Source organism: Giraffa tippelskirchi, chromosome 13 (assembly GCF_054371585.1).
Source record: "Giraffa tippelskirchi isolate mGirTip1 chromosome 13, T2T-mGirTip1v1.2.pri, whole genome shotgun sequence".
Taxonomy (NCBI): Eukaryota; Metazoa; Chordata; class Mammalia; order Artiodactyla; family Giraffidae; genus Giraffa; species Giraffa tippelskirchi.
In genome coordinates this window covers 65,598,927-65,624,247 of record NC_137287.1, presented here as the reverse complement: position 1 = coordinate 65,624,247, position 25,321 = coordinate 65,598,927, and the positions used below count along the sequence as shown (strand labels likewise).

Genomic DNA, 25,321 nt, shown 5'->3' with positions numbered 1-25,321 from the left:
ACTGTTTGAGCCGCCAAAAAGGAAAGACTTCTACAGCAGAGTTAATAGAATTTTCTACAAAGACAGGAGTGTTTTGTGCTGTCCAGTATGGAAGCCACAAGCCCCATGTGACTTTTGGGGGCTTGAAATATGGCTAGAGTGACTGAAGAACTGAATTTTTATTTAATTTTAGTTAATTTAAATCATTCAATTTGGCTAGTGGATATATTGGACAGCATATCCTAGAAGCTTTCTGTGAGATTGCCCCATTTGTGTGTTCTTGGTTGCTAAATTGTGTCTGAATCTTTGGGACCCCACAAACTGTAGCCCACCAGGTTCCTCTGTCCATGGAATTTCCCAGGCAAGCATACTGGAGTGGGTTGCCACTTCCTTCTTCAGGGTATCTTTCTGACCCAAGGATTGAATACTTGTCTGCTGTATTGGCAGGTGGGTTCTTTACCACTGAGCTAGACATCCCAAATTAAAATAATAATTGGAGGTCAGTTGCACTTTATTATTTAACTTTCTATTTGTTAGTATATGTTGAAGTTCAAACCTTTCATAAACAAATCAACACTGTGGTCAGTTTCACCTTATTGGCTTAAGATATTTTTCTTGACTTTTAATACCTTTGAAAAGTGAAAGTGTGTCCAACTCTTTGCGACCCCATGGACTGTAGCCTGCCAGGCTTCTCTGTCCATGGGATTCTCCAGGCAAGAATTCTGGAGTGGGTAGTCATTCTACTCCCAACCCAGGGATCGAACCAGGGTCTCCTGCACCACAGGCAGATTCTTTACTGTCTGAGCCATCTGGGAATCCTTTACCTATTCACTAAATGTTTTTACAAATAATTAAGATGAAATAACTAATTTCCTCTGTAGCACCATTTATCTGATTTCTCTAGAACTTTGTATATGTTCCTTTGCTATTATTCTCCTTTTACTAGGTTCATAGTATATGAAATAACATGCAGATGCATTCTTTCTAATACATAATATATGAAAAGTCCAAAGCACCAGAATCCATTCTGAATTTCCAGAAACTCTGTGAATGTCTGCTCTTCCTTTGCAGTAAATGGGCACCAAGAACAAACCAGAGGTACAGAGTAGAATGAAAGTTTCATGGAAAAAAAAAAAAAAAGGAGTCAGTCAGCCTTTTTCCTTACCTCTAAAAGATTCATCAACAGAAACATCTCACCACCTTTAACTCCTGATTTGGCTGGGAAGTTTTCCCATACTTCAGCAGCCTTTTCACTTTCACTTACTGGGTGTTCTAGTATACTAGACAATTCAGAGAGTTTTAGGTTATTTTACAAAATCGGCATTTTTTTAAAAAATCAAAAGTGGAAGATGAACTTTGAAAGGGATAGAAATTACACAACTACTTCAAAGAATTGAGAAAGGTGTTGGATATATATATGCAGGATTTATATAACTGTCAATCAGCTGTATTAGAAGCCACACCTAACACAAAAGCAAGTGAAAGAAGCGTCAACTTATCCTAGAAGGAATCGTCTATGTGTTCCTTATGCCTTTGTAGAATACCCGTTGCACCAGTTATATTGGCAAGTCATTTGGTAATTGCTAACTGACCAAAACTACTCCACAAGAAATAAGTTGGTTTATTTCATATCAACTGAACGTAGCTATAGCAGAGAGCTATAGCAGTCGTCACACCCTTCAATCACCTTGCTTGTCAATTTTTTTTTTGCAATTATCGTTTAAGCAGGTTAGGAAAAAAAAAATTAACACCCTCATCAGGTACTTAAAAATATAAAGCAAAATATACTCAATGGAAAATGGCACACATTTACATTAGACAGTTGTGAGGATAATATGTGATACGCTGTTAGTGGACTGATGTCATTTGATGTAGACACTGTATACAGATGCTGAGTTGGTAGTAAAGTGCTGCTTACGAGACAGCTCTGCTTCTTGATACCTGAATCTGCAAATGTTGGACATGGGGACCCTATGAGAACCAACAGCTTCTTGGCACAAGATGTAAGTTTCATGGGTCGAGATGTTGATGAAATTGTACACACAGTACCTGAATTCAAACTTTAGGAGCTCAGTATATATATTAACCACTTTCCTCCTCTGGGGGTGGGGGGTGCCTTTCCTGTCTTCACTCACAGGGATGGTTCAAAATCTAGACTGTGATTATGGGGCAAACAACAGATCCATCTAAGGAGCTTTTTGCATCTGCTTTATTTTGCCAGGGAGGGAAGGGGTTGATGTGAACGGGAGAGCGGCTCCAACAGGCAGGAAAAATGATCGGCGCTGCAACCAGTTGAACCACTTCCGCTAAGTGACATAAAAATATTCTAATATTAAGGATTATTTTACAACTCTATGGAAGTATGCAGTAATGCATCTCGCATTTGTTTTGTCTCGATGACAAAATGCACTCTGAGTCACAAGAGCCTGCCTTGTGTTAGTTATAAACAAAAATATATTTATATATATATATTTATGTAACTACTATGTGCTTTAAAGGAAATTACTGTATGATTCAGCAGGGTTCTTTCGCTCTTTTTCTCACCAGGGATATGCTGACTTGAAAGGCTTCTTAGATAAGAATCGACAATGAAATGGGCCTCTCAGACTGAAACGGCAAAAAGTTAAAAAAAAAACAAAACAACAAAAACCTCATATGCTTAGAATCCCTTAACACTTTTGCTTCAAAAACGATTAAGGAACTCTTGGTACTGTTTCCTTCTGTTTCCTTCAGCCAAGAACAACTGTGGCTTCACAGGACTTCGCAGTTGGGAGGTGGTGGCGATGCTTCTGAAAACCAGTCAGATGTTTTACTCTGAGGTGGGGGGAACCAGAAGCCTCGTTTGTCCCTCCCTCTGTCCTCACACTCAGCTAAAAGGCTGTGATTCTGTCACTGTGTACACAGAAGGCATCCAGGAAGAGGGAAGCAAAGTCGCAACTGGAAAGATAAAAGATTCATCCTCTAAAGTAACGAACTGGTTGGAACAGGTGGGTCTAGACCAGCAAAACGAAATCCTTCAGCCACATGTCTGGTGGAAAGACATAAAATCTCTTCTTTTGTGTTTGTATGGGCCCCTGCATCAGCTACTTCTCTCAGCAAACTGGAAATAATTGTCACTGTTCTTTTGAGTGAATGGGTTCAGGCTTTGGAACATAGTTATCAGAGAAGAATATTTGAACCAAAGGTATAGATCCCTTGTGAACTAAAGCTTTATTATTATTTTTTTTCTTGATCCCTTTGCAACCCTGCACCTTAAGCCAACAGCACTGTAATCTTGTCATATTTCTGATAAGTCCACAGGTGATGTGCTGAGTGAACTATAGAGGTCATTCCACTAGGGAATTCTATGTTCAGTGGTAACTGGTATCCTCCATAAGTTTAAAAAAAATTTTTTAACCCTTTCTGGGCTAGGCTTGTCCAGAAATCTCATCTCCTTCTGGCTAGAGCAGCTTAGGGCTCCTGTGGGTATATGTGTGTGTGTGTGTGTGTGTGTGTGTGGCTGGGTGGTGTGTGTTTCTCTTAAAGGTATAGGCAAATTTTTAGTCTTAACACCTGTAAGCCAGCACTGGTGCTGTTCTGTCCTAGAAATTTTAGCACTGCTCTGATACGATAAAACCTTCCTTCTCTCCAACTGGTTCAACTTCAGCATAGGCAGGATGGCCAGAACCTCTTCGGAACTTCATTGCCGGCCATCTGCTTGGGCGTCTCTGAAATAGAAAAATGCAAAAGGAGTGAGCAGCGCGGTTTTTCATAAGAAAAATTTATTTGCCAACTATTTCAGATGAACTTCTGAATGAAATGTAGCAACATAAGAAATGATCTCATTACCACCACAGTTGAAACTATATATGCCCAAAGCACCCTGCTTGCCTCTCTATTATGGCACTATCAGCACCTCCCAGATGACAGTCCCTTGGCCAAAGCTACCCCCCAAAGTATTGAGAGTTTCTCAAAGACATGGTTTATGCTGTATGCATGCTGCTGCTGCTGCTAAGTCGCGTCAGTCGTGTCCGACTCTGTGCGACCCCATAGACGGCAGCCCACCAGGCTCCCCCATCCCTGGGATTCTCCAGGCAAGAGTACTGGAGTGGGTTGCCATTTCCTTCTCCAGGGCATGAAAGTGAAAAGTGAAAGTGGAGTCGCTCAGTCGTGTCCGACTCAGTGACCCCATGGACTGCAGCCCGCCAGGCTCCTCCGTCCATGGGATTTTCCAGGCAAGAGTACTGGAGTGGGGTGCCATATTTATGTCTAAAAGACTCCATTAAGTGTCCAAATATAACTAAGCAAAAATGAACAGTCATGAAAAGCAAATTTTCTTAATATATAACCATGGACACCTTTTCTTCTTTAGAAGTCAGTCATGATATCACTTCATTTCATTTATTAATTCAGTCAAAAAACCTAAGACCATAAAACTGTGCACAGTTGTTAGAAGTGTGCTTCAAATTTGGTGCTTAGACTTCCTAGCAAAAACCAAACTAAAAGATCAATCACCTTAATATCTTAAGAATTAATTTATTAAGCTAAGACATCCCATAGTTGACTTTTTGTGTTTGAAAATGAACAGATGTCATGCCCTAAAAACTGAATCCAATGTCAGAGGTTGTGAATAATTTCAAACCTATGTAAATAATTGCACATATAGACAATGGTCTTAAAATACAGGTTACTCGTATTGACACTTCTCCCTAACCCTATGTTCATCAAACAAACCTTTTGTGATTTACAAACAGAAGTGATGAAATGAATTATTAAGTTACAGCAGAAGACACTAAAAGGCATTTCTCAGCCACAGTGGCACCAGAAACTACTATTCTATTTATCAGAGTACCTGTAATTTTGGAGTAAATAAACCAATAAATATTAAAGGAAGTTTATTTCTACCTAAGAATTTTAATGTGAAAAATGCTAAATATCAGTGTAGGTATATTGGCATTTGGCAGCTTTCTAGATTGGCCAATTACATTCCACTATCATGATTAATGGCTGTAAAAAAGAGTTTTCCCATCAGGTAGGAATGAGTATTAGCTCTACCTTCTGGAAAAATACCAATCATGGTAATTGCATCCTGCCTGTTAATAATATTAGTGCTGTCTCTATAACATTATGTGGTCAGAATGCTTTATATTTATTAGCTGGTTAAGTCCCATTATGTAAGTGAAACTGAATTATCTTTATTTTCCTAAAAAAGAAGGTAAAGCTGAGAGGGCTAAACAGCAGTCTAGTGTCTTTGTTGGAACTAAAAATCATCATCAATGGAAATATAGTAAATGTTTCTAGAGAGATGGACACTGTAATTTATGGTCACTCCTGTTGTGGGAAAGTGCCAATATGCTCATTCGTTCTTTAAAAAAAATCTCTGGCTGCACCCGACCTTAGATCCCCAGAACGTGGGATCTTAGTCTCCCGACAAGAGATCAAACCCAAGCCCCCTGCATTGGAGGTGCAGAGTCTTAACCACTGACCACCAGGGAAGACCTCAATATGCTCACTCTTAATAACCCCCACTCCGGTTTCAGTTACTTCACAACTGGGCTTCTTAGGGCACAGCGGCCCTTGTGTTTCTTGGAGTCAAGCAGCACCACTAAGTCTGTTCTGAAGCTCTACCTTACAAGGCCCATTTGGCCCATGGGTCCAGCAGACAAGTACAGCCCTATGGACTAGCACTGATTTACCACTCAGCACTGATTTACCACATAAAGACATTGTGTTACAGGTGACCATTAAAAAGGAGTGCTGATTATCATCAAGAAGACAAGAGATGGGAGGTATTGGTTGGAACGTGATGGAAAGGGAAACTTAGACACGATGGGTGGGAATGTAGATTCGTCCAAAGACTACAGAAAACAATCAGGAAGTTCCTCAAAAACTTAAAAATGGATCTACTACATGATCCAGCAATTCCACTTCTGGTATATTCCTAAAAGAAATGAAAACAGAAGTTTGATGAGATATCTATATTCCCATGTTTATGGCAGCATTATTCACAATAGCCAAGATATGGAAACATTCCAGGTGCCCATCAATGGATGAGTGGATAAAAAAGATGCAGTATGTATACACAATGGAATATTATTCTGTCACGAGAAAAGAGGATGTCTTGCCATTTGTGACAGCATGGATGGACCTTGAACACATGATGCTAAGTGAGGTAAGTCAAACAGAGAAAGACCAGAACTGTGGGATACCACTTATCTGTAGAATATAAAGAAGTCAGACCTAAGAAAAAAGCAAACAGTGATTACCAGGTAATAGAGGACGGGGAGATAAGATTGATGGTATTTAAGGGTGTACACTTGTGATGAGTATTAAATAATATTGTACTATAAGCATGTAATATAATAAATATCATTACAACAGCAACCATATTACAATATATAAATGTATCAAAGTAACACGTTGTATGCCTTAAACCTACACAATGCCAAACTTATCTAATTAAAGAAATAAAAAGGAACACCACTGATGAGAATGTTGATGATGGCGCCTGGGAAAGTTATATTTTATTAAACATAATTAATCATATTTCATGCTGTTAGAAGGTGATTTACATACATGATTTTATTTAATGTGTGCAATTCAATCATTTACCTTGCACCCAAACCTAAAAAGCTGGCAAATGGCAGATCCAAGATTTAAAATGAGAGCTATCAACTTCCAAAGTTAATTCTCCCACTGTAGAAATTAGCTCTTAAAATTCATTACTTTGTGTACAACCTACCTGAAACTTGTGAACATGGTTCTATTTTTATTTCAATCTTAAACTATAACATTACCAACAACTTCAGTCTTCTAAGCATTACTAAGGATTCTAAGAATTACTAAGTTAATAATTAGTTTTCTGTCTTCGGTGAAAAGGTTTCAGGATTATTGATAATGTTTATCATGTTCTTTGTGAACTCATCACAGAGGTTCTCAAAATAGAAAGTACAGTGAAGCTACCACTGTTAACACAGTACAAACTTATTTTCTGAATTAATTTCATGTCCTTAAAGAAAATTTCTTTCATCTTACCACTACTCATTAGAGAAAAAGACACCCTAACAAGATTTAAAATCACTAGAGATTCCATCACCCACACATAATTTGGTTCAAGTATCTGTGTATATCACTTATACTCATTTCTAGAAACAGTAAATCACTGCAAATACTGTTTTATGAACTCCTTTATTTCCAATTAAGGACAAAACATTTTATGAACTATTCCTCTACAAAATTACTTTCAGTGTATGCAAAAGCATACTACACATAACTCAATATGAATTATATAGTCAATTTGATTTTGAGATTTTTTTCCAGATTGTTTGATAATATAAATAATGCTCCAGTGAATATTTTTGCTGCTAACCTCAAAGGAATATTTCTGATTAGTTCCTTTTATAAACTCCCAGAAGTGAAATTATTGATCTAAAGAGAATGCACAGATTATTTACTAAAAATATCTGAAATGTCTAACATTTGAAGGGCATATGACCAAAGAAAAGTATAAAACATGGTTTCCATATGGAAGATAAAAACTTCTTCAGGGTAAAAGGGGTAAGACTTAATTTAGGTTTCAAATAAGCATTCTAAAGATGAACAAGATAGAATAGGTGTTATCTAACTACAAAATTATTCAAGACTCCTATTTTATATGTACAAAACTGAAAGATTTATACTTACTTCTACAGTTTTTGACTAGATGAAGAGAGGGCATGTCCCATAATAATATGTTAAAATTTACAATGAAATCTAGCAATTGTCATGTACTTGGTCTGATTTTACATTCTTTTACCGTTTATTGATATCTCAATTTTAATCCTAAAAATGCCACAGAGTAATAAGCTTATCAAAATCCTGCTTCCTTTCTAGAATGCTCCCACATATCACAAATCAATTAAATGATCCTAAATAAATCACTCGATTTCTCTGGGCTTTTGTTTCCTTATCTGTAAAATGACATTTGGGGATTTGTCCTCTAAAATTGTAGGATCCTTATACCTGCTTGCCTGAGATAACTGAACATTGGGGAGAAAAGTTACTTAAAAACTTCTCCGGGTCATGGTTCTTCTGTCCCTCCTGCCTTCCTCCACTAACTTTTAGGATCCCTAAACTGAAATCTAAATAAACTAGTCCTAACTGAAGTTGTTTTCCTAGGTCAATCTGCAGTTGCTCAGAGAATTTCCTTACAAATGAAAACAAGGGATCAGTTCTCTGACTTCCACAACTCAATGTTTAGTTCTCATAGAACAATCTGTAAGGTTGGTGACTACCAATCTTATCTTTAAGCTTGGTAGATACCATGAGGCATCTAACCAGTAGACAAATGGGATCTAGAAACCTGGCCATCATGTGTGGCTCTGCCATGAAATATGATGGGTGAGTCACAACCCAGCATTTAATACTTCTTTCTTGAGGCTTAAACATGTCCCAATCTGTGTTCTTTTTAGAATGGCTAATTCAAATTGTTACAGAAACTGATGGTGGCCACAGGGTCACTTGTTAACAGAGCAGGATGTATGCTGAAAATTGAAAAATTCAAACCAGACTGTACTGTTAATTCATTAGAGAGATGCAGGATGTCATGCCTTAAAACATGACTGTGTGTAATGCGTGGGTGCTCTCTAATTTCATTTCTGAGAATTATTTATGTGATTCATCACATTCAGAAGTAAATGTTCACGCTGATATGTCCGCACTGGGGCGGGCCATGCAGGCAGGTATTCTCCCTAATTACTCCTTCAGAACTATTAATTGAACAGTCATTCAGATCTGTCTCAATGGTCTGTGGCAAGATAATTAGCTGAACTATCCACAAACAAAACCTGCAGGGCACCCTCCGTTAGCAGTGTACACAAAACTGCAGCTGGAGACTTGTCTTCAAGCTCAGAGAGCAAAGCAGAGAGTGCTTTTTATGCTTTAGATGAACCCTTGAAAGGCAGTTACTAGATGTGAGTGTGAAAAACAAGGGGCTAATTCTGAACTTCCAGGCCCAGCTAGAAGACACCTGTGGTGCTTGATGGTGCTTGACAAGCAGTTGTTCTGAGATTTCTAGTATTTTGTGCTTTCTTCAGTAAACAGTGAGAAGTGGAAGGAGGCTGAGATTCTGAGGCATGGACAGCATCTTGGTCCTGGCACTTCCCAGCACAGGACTCAGGCACAGTCAAGTGTTTTGTTATTTAGTTTCCCCATTTGGAAAATGAAATGAACTAGATGATTTTCTTAAAGAATTTTTTCTTTTTTAATTAAAAAAAAAATTAAGCCATGGACCCTTTGTTCCAATGAAATTTTACCTGAAGCCCAGACAGGATCACTCAGAGTAAAGGTCTCTCTTCATCATGATGGACGAAGCCCTGCTTACACACTCTCTGAGCCCTGGGGGATCCTGGGCCTGAGCATGGTTTTGGAAACTATCGAACTAGATCTGCATTTCTCACCTTGCAGACAATCACAAGGCATCTTGTTAAAATGCAGATGGTGATTTGGCAGACCTGGGAGAGGTCTGGGACTCTGCATTTCTAACAAGGTCCCAGGTGATGCTGATGTTGCCGGTCCACAGCACACTGGGAATTGCAAGGACAATGACTCGTTACGCTCTCTGCAATCAGCATTCTTTAAAAGTGAGTGGAAGAAAAAATATTGAACTCTGACTTTCTTGGATCTCTGAAGACCTTCATGGCAACTCCAGTATGTATGTGTTCATACAACTGGGTCAGCCTTTTCATATTTAGCTTTGGTTACGTTTGACTGTCCAGAGGAAGGGAATGATTTCTCTCGTCTCCTTATTTTGTGTTGCATGTTAGTTCAACACAGGTTATATTCACTTATAAATCTGGGCTGCCAGTTTTAGCAAATAGATCTATAGGCCATCAGTTAAATTTGAATGGCAGATAAACAATGAGTAATATTTTTAAACTATACTTCATGGGACATACTCTTACTAAAAACTACTCAATGTTTATTTGAAATTCAAATTTATCTAAGTGTCATGTATTTGATTTGGCAAACCTTAAATTCACAGGAAAACACAATATAATATCTGTGGTCCCTGGACAGTCAAACTTGCAATCTGATTAAAATAAATGACTCCTATTTGTGGCTGTGTCTCTTTGCTTCAAAAATTGTAGGTTACTTTTTTCTTAAAAAGAGAACTCAAATGGATTTGTCTGTCTTCTGGTGTGACCAAGAATTCTAAGCAATAACTCTTGTGTGAAACAAAGCCTGGGTGTTTTTGTTTTTTTTTTTTTGCACAGTCTCTACTCATCCTATTTTACCTTCATTTTAGAACTGTGCTATGGATAAATTCTGAAGAGTTACTTACTATAACCATAGTTAACACATACCCCAAATGAAAATTGTCCCAAAGCATATGAAGGACAGCTATTTACTGGGAATAAAAAACCATCATAATACTCACATGATCTTCTAAAAGCTAAAGTACTCTTAAAGGGGGGATAGATAGTTTGGGAGTTTGGGATTGATATGTACACACTGCTATATTTAAAACGGATAACCAACAAGGACCTACTATATAGCACAGGGAACTCTGTTCAATGTTATGTGGCAGCCTGGATGAGAGGTGAATTTGGGGGAGAATGGATGTATGTACATGTATGGCTGAGTCCCTTTGCTGTCCACCTAAAACTATCACAACACTGTTAATTGGCTACATTCCAATATAAAATAAAAAGTTTTAAAAAGGAGGGAATAGATTGGGAGTTTAGGACTGACATGTACACACTAATATATTTAAAATAGGTTAGGACTTCCCTGGTGGTCCAGTGGTTAAGAATCAATGCAGGGACATGGTTTTGATCCCTGGTCTGGGAAGATTCCACATGCCTAGGGGCACCTAAACCCATGCACCACAACTACTGAGCCCATGCACTGCAACTAGAGAGCAGCCCCTGCTCGCCACAACTAGAGAAAGCCTACGTGCATCAGTGAACACCCAGTACAGCCAAAAATAAAATAAATTAAAAAAAATAAAAAGATAACCAGCAAGGACCTACTGTATAGCACAGGGAACTTTGCTCAATATTCTGTAATAAGCTAAATGGGAAAAGAATTTGAGAAAGAACAGATACATGCATAACTGAATCACTTTGCTGTATACCTAAAACGAATACAACATTGTTAATCAACTATACTCCAATATAAAATAAAAATTTAAGAAACAAAATAAAATGAAAATTAAGTGATCATTGGCTGCTAAATTAGGGGAAGAAATTTTTTAATATGGGAAGAAAAATCTTGCAAACATACATTTCAAACAATGTCCACTTTTTTTTAATATAGCCCACTGGATTTCAGAAGGAACTAAAAATATCACTTGGGGAAACTAAAAAAAAATTATTGGAGTCAAAGCCCACTTTGGCCAACTGATTTAGAATCTATCACTGGGGCTCAGACAGTGGATTTTTTTTTTAAGTTCTCCGGGTCAGTCAGATGCACAGTAAGGGTTGAGAACCACTTTCCATGTCTATATCCCATGCTTTCCTACTTTCGAGCCTTTGCCTGTGGTTCCCCTAACCTGGAATGCCACTTACTTCATCATTTTTACTTATGCAAACACTATACACTATCCATTTCATATTATTTCCCAGAAAGCTTTCTGGATTCCCACCTACAGATTAGAAGTTACTTTTCCTCTTCTTGTGTTGTCACAGATATTTCCTGATATTTTAGCTACATGTCTTATTACGGTTTAGCCCACATGGTTATTGCTTATGTGGTTGCATACATGCACTGTATGTATCTGTCTTTCAGGTTAACGTCATTATCTGTTCAACCCTGAACTAGCCATGGCAGTGTGTACTGAAGATGCTTGACATCTGGAGTAGATCCCTTTTGCAACATCTGTCTCTTCTGCAAGATGTTATTTTCAGTCATAATCGGAAAAGGAAATGAATAATAATAATGACCGGAAAAGAAGACAGTGAAAACCTTCCTGTTTTGAACTTCATAGATGTAATCATATCAGAAAAAACAAACAAAAAACAAAACAAATATTACTGCACAAATGGTAAAATAGAATGACAATGTATTTTTGAAAAAAGGTGGAAAAGACACATGAGAGAATATTGCCAAATGGGTGAGCACCAGGTTCAGAGACTGATTTGCACTTTGTAAAATAGAACTGAAGTGACTCAAGTTCTTTTTCTTTGTCTTCACAAACACGATGCTGTCATTCTTTATTTTGAATCTATTGTTTTAACACAGACGCTTGAAGCACTGGTGGGTTGGAAACTCGTTGATCCTGAACACATAAAAAGACTAGATATTTATAGAGTCATGATTCATAAGAATTCATTCATTCTCTAAATGAATGCATACAACTGAGTCTGTTGTCAGGTGCCAAGAATGCAACTGGGGGTTCTCTGAATTAACTTTCATGTAGAAGACAATATTCACTAAAGGAAAAGTAATCAAAAACCATGCTGAGTTGAACTTTACATATATACTATGTTAGTAAAACTCAATAGTGACTGAATCAACTCTTCAGACCTTAGATCAGCAAAAGTTTTTAATACAATTTAGAATTTCAAACACACGGTGATAAGAAAAATCTCACCTTATTTTGGCTTACCATTCTCTGTAGACAATCCCTCCCCTTCCCACTTATGACCGCACCTGGGGCAGACTGTGCTCAAAGCCCTGCCCTTGATTCTACATTGATCCACCATATCTAGCAAAGTATAATGCACAAAGAGACTCAAATCGATTTGCATAGATCTTCTCCAATTTATGCCCCGTGAGATACTCAGCATCCAGAGTCTTCTTTTCTCTTCTGACTTCAACACATTATTGGTCATTTTGTTGCCCCAAATAAGAACGACTGGTTTATAGTGACTATTAGTGCATTCATGTGGGTATAACTGCATTCAGTCGGCCAATAAAATTGCTATTTAAGCACCTATATGTAAAACACAACACTAACTCATGGCATTTAAAGTATATTTAGGGGAAATAAGGTATTTGCATACAAAAGATTGAATTCACTTAAAGCTAAAAACATACAGATGAGATTTGATTACTCAGTATAAAATCAAGTATGTGCTAAAAGTGTTTGAAAGTAAATTTTATGAGTTTGGAGGAAAGAGGCCTTGCTTTGGATTTGAGTCATCAGAGATGGCTTCATGAGCAGATTGAACATGAATCAAAGGACAGAATGAAACTCTCAGTGCAGCCTGGAGGTTACTGCTGAACTCATTCCAGGTCTTTAGAAAACCTCAGTTGCTGGTTTTGTGTGCTTTGTTTTTTCCCTTCTACTTTATCCCCTCCAGCAACTTTAAGAACTTCAACATTCTCTTCCTCAGAATTCCTCCCCATCACTTTGAAAATATCCACTTCTGTCTCATCTTATCTCATCTCAAAACAGCCACCTCCAAGGCCTGGCCATCTCCCTGCACTGCACTACCTCTAATTCCTTCAGATTAAGTTCTTCCAGCCGTATCTTAAATCCTCATCCTCTACATTTTCCTATTCCAGACTCTAAGCAGTCACACTACTGCAGAAAAAAGTCACATATTCAGGTTAAGCCAGCCCTAAAGGATTAAGGCAGGAGATAGATGGGCCCCCAGACTAAGCAGATGGAGTTCATTTCCTGTGGACAGAAACTCCATAAAACAGGATAACTGGAGAGGCTGAGCCCTTCCCAGATAAAAGATAAGAGACTACATATTTCTCATTCTCAAAGTCAAGGAGACCTTCCCGATTGGAAAGCTCCTTGAAGGTCAAAAGGCGAGTGATGTCAATCTACCCGTAGGCTTCTTTGTTGGAATCCATCTTGCCTAAGAGATGTGCACATGGGAGGATCCTGAGATAAATGAAATACAGACTCAGAATCAGGAAAATAAAAATGATTGGCCAAAGGAAACCTGGAAGAAATGCCCCCCATAAGTGACTCAAACTGCCTTTGGGGTGTGACTATTTCTGAGTCAGCCTGTGTGTCTCTCCACACTACTCTTTTCCTCCTAATAAACACTTTACTTGTTTCACTACTCTCCATCTTTGTGGGAATTCTTTTCTGCAAAACTGAAGGGCCAGGGCCTTGTCACTGACTACTGGTCTAGTGGCTACAATTCAGCGCTTACTGCTGTGGCTCGACCTCACTCTCTGGCCAGGATCCAAAACTCTGCTTCAAGCTGCGGCAGGCTGAGGCCACCTGAGATCAGAATCACACTCTTTCAGTTGTGAACTCTTTGATAAGTTCATTCTTCTCTTGTTAAATCCGTATGATGCACCCAAACTCCATCCAATTCCAACTCAATCTTTAAGCCACTAAGATGCTAACCCTTCCCCTTGTTCTTCACTAAAGCCTTCATATCCACTGATCCTTTCTTCTTGTCTGAAATAAAAAGATAGTCTCCCTCCATGCTATGCTATTGCATTTCCTACTCAATCCTGTCTCTACTTCATCCTTCCCAAGCACCTTAAAAAAAAACAAACAAAAAAACTTTCATTTTTTTTCCTTTATCTTATGCCTACACCCAACATCAGAAAAACAAAGAATCACCTTTACTTGATTTTTTTTTGGAGGGGAGCCTCATTACTAAATCTTTCTTGAATGTCTAACTGAATCCTCTGCCTTCACATTATACAACCATTTTTGCCCCTTAAATCTGACGTCCCCACCTTCCCTTGAAACTGCATCCTCACAGGTGACAAATAATCTCTTTGTCAAGTTAGTACCTTTTATCGCTTCAAATTCTTTGGCGTCTCTAGAGAGCTTTATAATGATGGGTACTCTTCATTTCTGATATTCTCCCTGTTGCTGGTTCTCTAAGATGGCATATATTCTTGCATCTTGGGTTTTTCTTTTTGTTTTCTTTTTTTAAAAAAAATATACATTTTACACTTGTCTCCTTTGCTGGTGTCTAAATGCTAAATGTTAAGATGTCCTGAGAAAGCTGCAAGCTCTCTGATCCCTCTTCCCAGTGGCATTTTTTATTCTCTTGGACTTCAATTCTCACTGTTGTAACTTTCATATTTTCTCACCTGACTGCTTTACCTTAATTCATTCCTTCCCTTCAGTTGCTTCTTTGATGAGGCCCAACTGTGATTTGACCATCAGCTCAAACAAACATGCTTAAAATTCACCCCTCTCACTTTCTTTCCTAAACTAACTTTGTCTTCTGATGTTTCTATTTCTAATAACCAGCAAATTTTATGTCCCTGTTTCTCAGACTTTGTACTTTGGAATTATCTTTGCTTCTTTCTTCTTCATCCCACACTTTCAATGCAAAGAATCAGGACACTCTCTCTACCATTACTACGAATTAGCTCTAGGAGTTTTGGAAGTTGCTTAAGTTCTTCAAGTTACCGTCACTGTAAAACAGGAGTGTAACAATGACTACATTTACAGACCTCACTGAGAACCAAAGAAAATTAACTGAAGGCACTTTCAGATACAAAGCATTAAGCAGATGAAAATGGCTGAACTCTGTCTTCTGCCTTCACATGGCTCTTGAATTAGCTTCATTCCATTCCTTCTATTAATACCCTACTTCAGCTTCCAGCTCTCATGTCACACATGAACTACAGGTACAGCCTTCCAGCTCTCCTGTGTGGGTCCCTTCTCTCTTCTCCAGCTGTCTCCAGCCCCTTTCCCTAATGCCTTTTCAATTTCTACTTCTTTATTACATCAATGATTCTGACTGCCTGTAGAGCGAAGCCCAGATTTTGTAGTTAGCTCTTCAAAATCTGTCACATGTAATCTCTATCTGCATTAAAGCTACTCCCAGTACTTGCCATAGATACCAATATATAGTTGAATAAACCAACCAATCTCAACCTCCCTTGATTTAACATCTTTGTAAAATCATAACAAACCCTACTTGCATGTGAATGCCATCTCCTCTTCCACAGCCTGGCACTCATTTGAGACTCTGCTCAAATACTATCTCTTTAATGAAACTCCCCTGATTAAATTAATCTCTCTCTCTCTTTCCTAAGAATTTTTCAGTCGTTGACTGCACTATTTTGCCAAAGAATGCTCAAACCGTCGCACAATTGCACTCATCTTACATGCTGGCAAAGTAATGCTCAAAATTTTCCAAGCCAGGCTTCAACAGTATGTAAACTGTGAACTTCCAGATGTTCAAGCTGGTTTTAGAAAAGGCAGAGGAACCAGAGATCAAATTGCCAACATCAGTTGGATCATCGAAAAAGCAAGAGAGTTCCAGAAAAACATCTACTTCTGCTTTATTGACTACATCAAAGCCTTTGACTGTGTGGATCACCACAAACTGTGGAAAATTCTTAAAGAGATGGGAATACCAGACCACCTGATCTGCCTCTTGAGAAATCTGTATGCAGGTCAAGAAGCAACAGCTAGAACTGGATATGGAACAACAGACTGGTTCCAAATAGGGAAAGGAGTATGTCAAGGCTATATATTGTGACCCTGCTTATTTAACTTACATGCAGAGTACACCATGAGAAACACTGGGCTGGATGAAGCACAAGCTGGAATCAGGATTATCAAGAGAAATGTCAATAACGTCAGATATGCAGATGATACCAAGCGAAGAAGAACTAAAGAGCCTCTTGATGAAAGTGAAAGAGGAGAGTGAAAAAGTTGGCTTAAAGCTCAACATTCAGAAAACCAAGATCATGGCATCTGGTCCCATCACTTCAGGCAAATAGACGGGGAAACAGTGGAAACAGTGGCTGACTTTATTGTTTTGGGCTCCAAAATCACTGCAGATGGTGACTGCAGCCATGGAATTAAAAGACGCTTGCTTCTTGGAAGAAAAGCTATGACCAACCTAGACAGCATATTTAAAGGAAGAGACATTATTTTGCCAACAAAGGTCTGTCTAGTCAAAGCTACGGTTTTTCCAGTAGTCATGTATGGATGTAAGAGTTGGACTATGAAGAAAGCTGAGCGCCAAAGAATTGATGCTTTTGAACTGTGGTTGGAGAAGACTCCAACTGTGTTGGAGAAGACTCTTGAGAGTCCCTTGGACTGCAAGGAGATCCATACAGTCCATCCTAAAGGAAATCAGTCCTGAATATTCATTGCAATATTCAATATTCATGTTGAAGCTGAAACTCGAATACTTTGGCCACCTGATATGAAGAACTGACTCACTGGAAAAGACCCTGATACTGGGAAAGATTGAAGGCAGAAGGAGAAGGGAATGACAGGGCATGAGATGGTTGGATGGCATCACCGACTCAATGGACATGAGTTTGAGCAAACTCCGGGAGTTGGTGATGGACAGAGAGGCCTGGCATGCTGCAGTCCATGGGGTCGCAAAGAGTCGGACACGACTGAGCGACTGAACTAAAGTGAACTGACTGCACTATTCAGCATTGAATATACCTTTAATGTTCCTTGTATTATTATTAAATTCCTATGTAGCTATTTGGCCATTCAAGTTTTTATGTTCTACAATTTTACCTATATAATAAGCTGGCAAATGTGATTATACAGAGGATGACCATATGACATTTTCCAAATTAAGACACTTTGAGGGTGAGTGGGAGGACTATTAACAACTATATCAGACAATAGATACAAACTAGAAGTTATACCTCTGTGATATTAACAGCATCTACCACATTGCATTTCACAAGTAGGAGCTTCAGTTTTGATTGATTTTCCCTGATATAAGTTGTGAAGATTCCAGTCCTCCTTAGTCTTAGCTCATAATACCATATTGATAATGTAGCTGGCAGTATCTCTTAAGTTTTTGAACCAAATTGCCACGAGTGTTTGTTGTCCACTAAAATAGAGTAATAATTTGCTATTAGACAGGCAATTTACTCTGAGGAAAAGCAATTTGTAGTGAGTGTGAAAACAAGCCAGCTCACTGGTACCTAGTGACTTGGTTAAAAGACGAGATAAAGCTACTTCGGTCATAAACATTCTAATAAAAGTCGAATGTGAGTTAGTGATGCTCTGAACAATAACAGGACTGGCTGCAGTCCCCAAGAGGCTGTTCTCATAAAGTAACTTGTATCTGGAGTATCACTGTGCTTCTCAGCGAGGTCAAAGAAAAGCAGCAGTTAAACTCTAATTAGCTGTGACCTCAGGGATGGTAAATGGTAAGCTATCTTCTGTCCTAAAGGGATTGCATGTTTTAATCCACATTTAATCAGGAAACAACCCAACTGACTGGTTTGTGGGCCAGTGGACTCCAGCCATTTTGGCACCAGAGGCTGGTTTCATGGAAGACAATTTTTCCACAGACTGGAGTGGAGGAGTGGCTTTGGGATGATTCAAGTGCATTACATTTACTGTGTACTTTATTTCTGTTATGATTGCATCAGCTCCACTTCAGGTCATCAGGCATTAGATCCTGGAGGTTGGGGACCCCTGCTTATGCCATCAAATCCAAGGGTGAACCCTATTTATAATGACAATTTAGAGTAATGCTTATCAATCAAGCCAGGACAAAAAGAGATCTATAGTATTTGACTGGTATCTCATGACGTGTTTAATTTGTATATGTTTACATAAGATGAAAAGGTTTAGAAAAACTCTAAATGGCAGATGGCAAACTTTTTGTCTATTTAAGGTACTACAGAAAAAAATATACATATATATAATATATCTTTTTTAACTTTGAGAAATGTGTCCTATTTGTTTTGGAATTTTGGATACATGCTATCTCTTTTCAAGTCTCTATTTTAAAAATTAAAATAAAAAATAATTACGATCCTATCCATTAAAAAAATGAATCACTATGTTGTACCACTGAAATTAACATAATGCTGTACATCAACTTTGTTGTTTAGTCACTAAGACGGATCCAACTCTGTTGCGACCCTGTGAACTATAGCCCACCAGTTTGCTCTGTCAATGGGATTCTCCAGGCAAGAATGTTGGAGTGGGTTTCCATTTCCTTTTCCAGGGGATCTTCCCAACCCACGGATCGAACTCAAATCTGCTAAACCGGCAGGCAGATTCTTTACCACTGAGTCACCTGGAAAGTCTGTGCATCAACTGTACTTCAATTTAAAAAAATCAAAAAGTAATTAAAATCCTGAGAGGGGGAACAATATAGCATTAGGATGGAAGGAAAATAAGTGTTAAACATATCTGCTGTACAAGATCAATGGAAGGGGTATTACAGATGCATTTATAACTATTTTCATACAATGTTGTAACTGACTAATATCAGTATTTAATCATTCCTTACTTAGAGCCTCCAGTGATGTTCATTTCTATCCTTTACAAAGACTCATGTAATTTCTACAAAAGCTTAGTTGAAAGCGCAAGACATTCATCCTATGATAAAGAAGTAATGATAATCACTCTAATGATATTATGTGAGCCAGGTTACAGTCCTGGAAATAACTCCAACATTCACAACATTTTTAAAATGAAAGAAAGAAATTAAAAAATCAAGATTTCTGAGACAGACCAATTAGAACCTATAAAAATGACTTTTATTGCATAATCAGTGGTATTAAATCCAGGGGTTGAGAACCTTGTTTGTGAATTATTCAGATCGTTCTAAATCACTTTTTTCCCTGCCTCTTCTCATTTGGATAACTCACAAGTGTTCACTTAAGAAAGGAGGGTGAGCACGGGAAACAAATGAACCCCTCCAATAAATACAACAAGGAAGGAATGGGAAAAAGATGAATGAAGTTAAGTGAAAGTCGCTCAGTCGTGTCTGACTCTTTGCGACCCCATGACTGTAGCCCACCAGGCTCCTCTGTCCATGGAATTCTCCAGGCAAGAATACTGGAGTGGGTAGCCATTTCCTTATCCAGGGGATCTTCCCAACCCAGGAATTGAGCTGGGGTCTCCTTGAACCAGAATTGAACTGGTGGATTCTTTACCAGTTGAGCTACCAGGGAAGCCCATGGGAAAAGGATGAATACCTCCAATAAATTTTGGCATTTTTGGCTAAATACCAATTTTTGGCTAAAACTAATGATCATCTTTTTAAAAATAGTGGTTTTAACACAATGCTGATGAAGGCACCTTGGGAGGCGGCAAATGTGCTTTTAATTCCTGGTTGCATTACACAGAGAAGTTGAGGAATTGACCAAAAGTCACAAAGTTAGTAAATTAAAAGCTAGAATTTATGCAAGGTCTGTCCTCTTTGCACTGATCTCTTTCTACTTACTGCACTTAGCTGGTTCCTGCTTCCGTTACTGACAAACACTAATGTCTCAGGCAAATCACTTCCCATCTGTTATTATTCACGTTCTCATCTAAAAAGTAAAAAATGGACAAACACTGGTTCTCTACTTACTATGAGCCTATAACCTCCAATTAGCCTTATAACTGATACATATGTGCCAACGATTTTTTAAAAGGGCAATATTTTTATTATTTTTATTTATTTTTAAAAATTAAAAAAAAAATATTTTGTCTGCACCAGATCTTAGTTATGGCAAGTGGGATCTAGTTCCCTGATCAGAGATCAAAGCTGGATCCCCTGCATTGAGAGCTTAGAGTCTTAGCCACTGGACAACCAGGGAAGTCCTGGAAGAGCAATATTTTAAATCAACATTAATTTTATGCATTTAAAACTTACAGTGAATGATTCAACTAAAATAGTCCAATAAAATTTGCATTAAAAATGTCCAAATGCATCAAGTCTTATAACATCAATGTTGCAATTTCAAGAGTTATTTATAGTTCCAAGCACACAAAAGTTTATTCAGGGAAATGAAGTTTTAATTTCTCTTCAGGTGAGACATGTAATGCAAGAGTTGTGATTTGCACTGCATTTGATTTTTCCTTAAATTTCCTATTGTCTCCAACTTTCTATCATTTTATGATTCTGTTATTGACATTCCACTCAGATTATTTTAGATGAAACTACTTATTTAGCCAGGTGGTGCAGTGGTAACGAATCCACCTGTCAGTGCAGGAGACACAGGAGATGTGGCTTTGATCCCTGGACCAGGAAGTTCCTCTAGTAAGAAATGGAACTTGAAGTGGTCCATTTTCAGGATGAGGTAGCTGGCCTTGTGTAGAAAATTATCAACCAATGGTTTTCCACTCAGATTTAGCCATTTTTTCTTGGAAAATTATTGGCAAGCTAATGATGTCTAACAGCTTATACCTGGAGAGTCCCTAAGCTAACAGGATGTTTGGGAAGGGATAAACTAAAGTCCTTGTTGAGAAATGTGGACTTAGGATGGGAAGGGAGTAGAAAGGATACCCTATGAGACCTAGACGATGATGTCTGGGAAGATTGTAACCCCATAATATGCAGCCAGTGAGGAACTAGGGAGGGATTTGTGTGCTAGGGAATAAAAGTGCTTGCTCTAACTGTCAGAGGTGTGCTTGCCCACGAGACACCCGATCTTGCAAGACCATCATTGAAAGTCTCACTTTTGCTGTGCTTTGGGTCTCTGATTCCATTCCTTGGTTTGAAGCTGGTGAGCATATTTCTCACACCCTGGAGAAGGAAATGACAACCCATTCTAGTATTCTTGTCTGGGAAATTCCATGGACAGAGGAGTCTGGCGGACTACAGCCCATGGGGTCCCAAAGAATTGTACACGACTGAGCACGTATGTACACATTTATTTAGCAAATATTTACTAAGCATTGTGCTTGTCCTGGGGATAAAAACAATGAACGAGACAGATGTTCTGTCCCTTGGAGCTACCATATATTTACTAGAGTTCACTAAGAAGCAAAATAAAATAATACAATGAGGGAAGTCATTCCGATTTTGTTTTAAAGACAGTCCCCTGAAAGATCTGATCGGTTAATTCCACCTATTAACCAGAGTTAATAGAAAATAATTTCAAATCTCATAACCTCTGGTTATTCTTCCACTGAAATACCATAAATCATTTCATTTAAAAAACAGATATATACTATTTCCCAATTACACTAAACATATTCTGCTAAATAGCTTTTACAGTTGGTAAATAAAAACTTAAATCCAGAAACATGATAATTACTTATTTTTTTAAAAATATATTCTACTTTTCCTCTTCTGTACTCCTGAAATATTTGTAGATAATATATCTTCTTGTATTTTGATGTTGTTATTTAGTTGTGTTCAACTCTTTGTCACCCCATGAACTGCAGCACGCCAGGCTTCCCTGTCCTTCACTATCTCCCGGAGTTTGCTCAAACTGTACACTGAGTTGGTGATGCCATCCTATCATCTCATTCTCTGTTGCCCCCTTCTCCTCCTGCCCTCAGTCTTTCCCAGCATCAGGGTCTCTTCCAATGAGTTGGCTCTTCACATCAGGTAGCCAAAGTATGAGCTTCAGCTTCAGCATCATTTCTTTCAATGAATATTCAGGACTGATTTCCTTTAGGATTGACTGGTTTGATCTCCTACCTGTCCAAGGGACTCTCAACAGTCTTCTCCAGCACTGCAATTCAAAAGCATCATTTCTTGGGCACTAAACCTTCTTTATGGTTCAACTCTCACATCTGTACATGACTACTGGAAAAACCATAGCTTTGTCTATGACTTTCTGTTACTATAGCTTTCTCCTCACTAATTCCATTTCTTTTACATTTGGGTTTGTTACTATCAATATATTTATCAGTTTGGTTTTCTTTTGACTTTGCTCAACATCTTCAGTGGTTTTTAGTTCATCTGGTCCCTTTTTTATCTACCTCTTTTTCTAAACAAATTCTAATCCAATTATGTTGTTTGTCAAGACATACCCAGTCCAATATTTCTCCTGATATTTCATTATCCTAATGAATTTATTGGGCTTCCCTGGTAGGTCAGTGGTAAAGAACTGAAAACGATTTAGTGACTAAACAACAGGAATGAATTTATCATGTGTCTTTCCATCCAAAGCATTGTTGTTGTTGTTCAGTCACTTGGCTGTGTCCAACTCTTTGCAACCCCCATGGACTGCAGCACGCCAGGCTTCCCTGTCCTTCACTATCTCCTGGAGCTTGCTCAAACTCATGTCCATTGAGTCAGTGATGCCATCCAACCACCTTGTCCTCTGTCGTCCCCTTTTCCTTCTGCCTTCAATCTTTCTCAGTATCAGGGTCTTTTCCAATGAGTTGGCTCTTCACAGCAGATAGCCAAAGTATTGAAACTTCAGCTTCAGTAACAGTTCTTTCAATGAATATTCAGGGTTGATTTCTGTTAGGATGGACTGGTTTAAGCTCCTTGTAGTCCAAGGGACTCTCAAGAGTCTTCTCCAACACCATAGCTCAAAAGCATTAATTCATGATAAATTATTTAGTTTAGTTGTTTTATAATGCTGTCCTAAAAATCACACTATTTTGAATTGGTGGAAAAATAATCTATAGTTTAATTTATTATGACTGCAATGCAATTATCATTGCTAAATTAAAGTTTATAGTCTCTGTCTCCACAAATAGACTTAAGTATTTATTTTAACAAAAGTCAGCTACTAAAGTCAAAAAGAAGAAATTATTCAACTGTTGGTATTACAAGCAGAGCAACCTGCTTTTAAAGAGCTAACAGAAAGAAAGACTTGGAATATATATATCACGTAAAACATATCATGTTCTTAAAGCAACATAATTCAGGTTTACAGACACCCAAGCAGACTGTAGTTCTGTGAGTTTTTATTTATTTATTCATTTGATTCCTTCATCTTTTAAGGGTTTCCCTGTGGAATTTCATACACAAGTATAAATTATATGTGTGTGTGTGCTCAGTCCTTCAGTTGTGTCTGACTCTTTGTGACCCCATAGCCTGTTAAGCTCCTTTGTTCATGGAATTTTCCAGGCAAGAATACTGGAGTGGGTCTCCATTTCCTGCTCCAGGTGATCTTCCAAACCCAGGGATCAAACTCAAACCTCTTGCTTCTCCTGCACTGGCAGACAGATTCTTTACCACTGCACAATCTGAGAAGCCCCATAAAAATATATATACGTATAAATATGTATGATAAAAATACAATATGAATACATATAAAATTTATTTTATGGCTTTATGTACCATTAAAAATAATGAGTTATGGTATGGTAATTAAGAGGCTTCCCTAGTGGCTCAGGTGATAAAGAATCTGCCTGCAATGTGGGAGACCTGGGTTCGATCCCTGGGTTGGGAAGATGACCTGGAAGAGGGCATGGCAACCCACTCCAATATTCTTGCCTGGAGAATCCCCATGGCTAGAGGAGCCTGGCGGCTACAGTCCCTGGGGTCTCAAAGAGTCGGACACGACTGAGTGACTAAGCATAGCACATGGTAATTAAGAAGCAATTAGAGCAGAGAACTCAGTGAGATATTAAATATTTTATTCACTATTTTTAATAATTTTTCCTGATGAAGCAAAGAAAATATTTTATTAATTTAAAAACACTATAGTCTTGCCTGGACAATCCCATGGACAGAGGATCCTGGTGAGCTACAGTCCATAGGGTTGCAAAGAGTTTGACATGACTGAAGCAACTTAGCATACACACACACACACACACACACACACACACACACACACACATTATCCAGAAGAGTAAATGAAAGATTATACTTATAAAGAAATCTTATTTTGGTAACTGCATAAATAAAAGAATCACCATATACTTAAACTGATGTCTCAGAGACATTCAGTGATGGACATGAATAAAATTCCAGCATTTTAGACAGATACACAAAAAGTGTCTTTTTAAAAACTGTAAACAATTTTCACCTTTTTCCCCTCCTGTATATGGCTATATTTCTGGAAAGTTGCCATCTAATAAAACAACTTCTTTAAGGAGAGTGTCAAACCATTTCAGCTGGGTTTTGCCTCATCTTTCCTTCTTCACGGTAGTTCATCAAAAATGAATGCCCCCCTTTGCCTCCTCTAAGAAATAAAAATAAATATTTTCTTTCAAGAACCCACTTTTTCCTGGAGTTTCCTTTAAGACTGGAATAAGACTAAAGAATGCCTTAAGGGCAACACTCAGTTATGAAAAAAATGTGACTTCAAGACAAAAAAAGATCCATGGGTCTATGAAATGAATTCTCTATTTACTGCACAGGTTAGTCAATGAATCATGTCTTCCTGTTTTCCAAGTGCTATTCATTAGGCAGCTGTAAAGCAAGATGCCAAACTTTCAGTAAATACTTTTTTTCTCCCCAGCAGCAGCCTCTTGAATCCCTACCTAGTTCCTTTCCTCTGGTTTCTTTCCTGGCAGCACTCCTGATTGCCAGGAAAAGTTGAGGGCCACAGCTGCCAGTCTTTCTTTCATCTCACTCTCCATGGGTCCTTGTTCTTCACAAATATTTCTTGGGGTGAGGAATTCCTTGAATGACAAACTGCTCAGGAGCCTGTGGTTATGTGGGTGCTCTAGCAGCACAGCCCACAGGCCAGATGAGTCCTGAGTTCAAGTCCTGGCTCTGAAACTGGCTGTCACATGCCCCAAGTGAACTGTTTCACCATGCTGTGTTGCTGTCTCCACACTGGAGTTGCTTCCAAAAAAGGTGGAGAGGAAAAA

At 38.3% G+C, this 25,321-nt stretch overlaps 1 protein-coding gene across 3 annotated transcripts in view; it reads right to left on the bottom strand.

Annotated features, from left to right (window-relative positions):
• Positions 1-3,170: 3,170 nt before the first annotated feature.
• Positions 3,171-25,321, bottom strand: part of PLXDC2 (plexin domain containing 2) — a 414,339-nt gene continuing 392,188 nt past the window's right edge. For all 3 annotated transcript variants that reach the window (XM_081558807.1, XM_081558808.1, XM_081558809.1), the window contains one exon: positions 3,171-3,686. In XM_081558807.1, the coding sequence (XP_081414933.1) occupies positions 3,570-3,686 (117 nt within the window). In that variant the 3' untranslated portion in view covers positions 3,171-3,569. The remainder of the gene's footprint in view (positions 3,687-25,321) is intronic.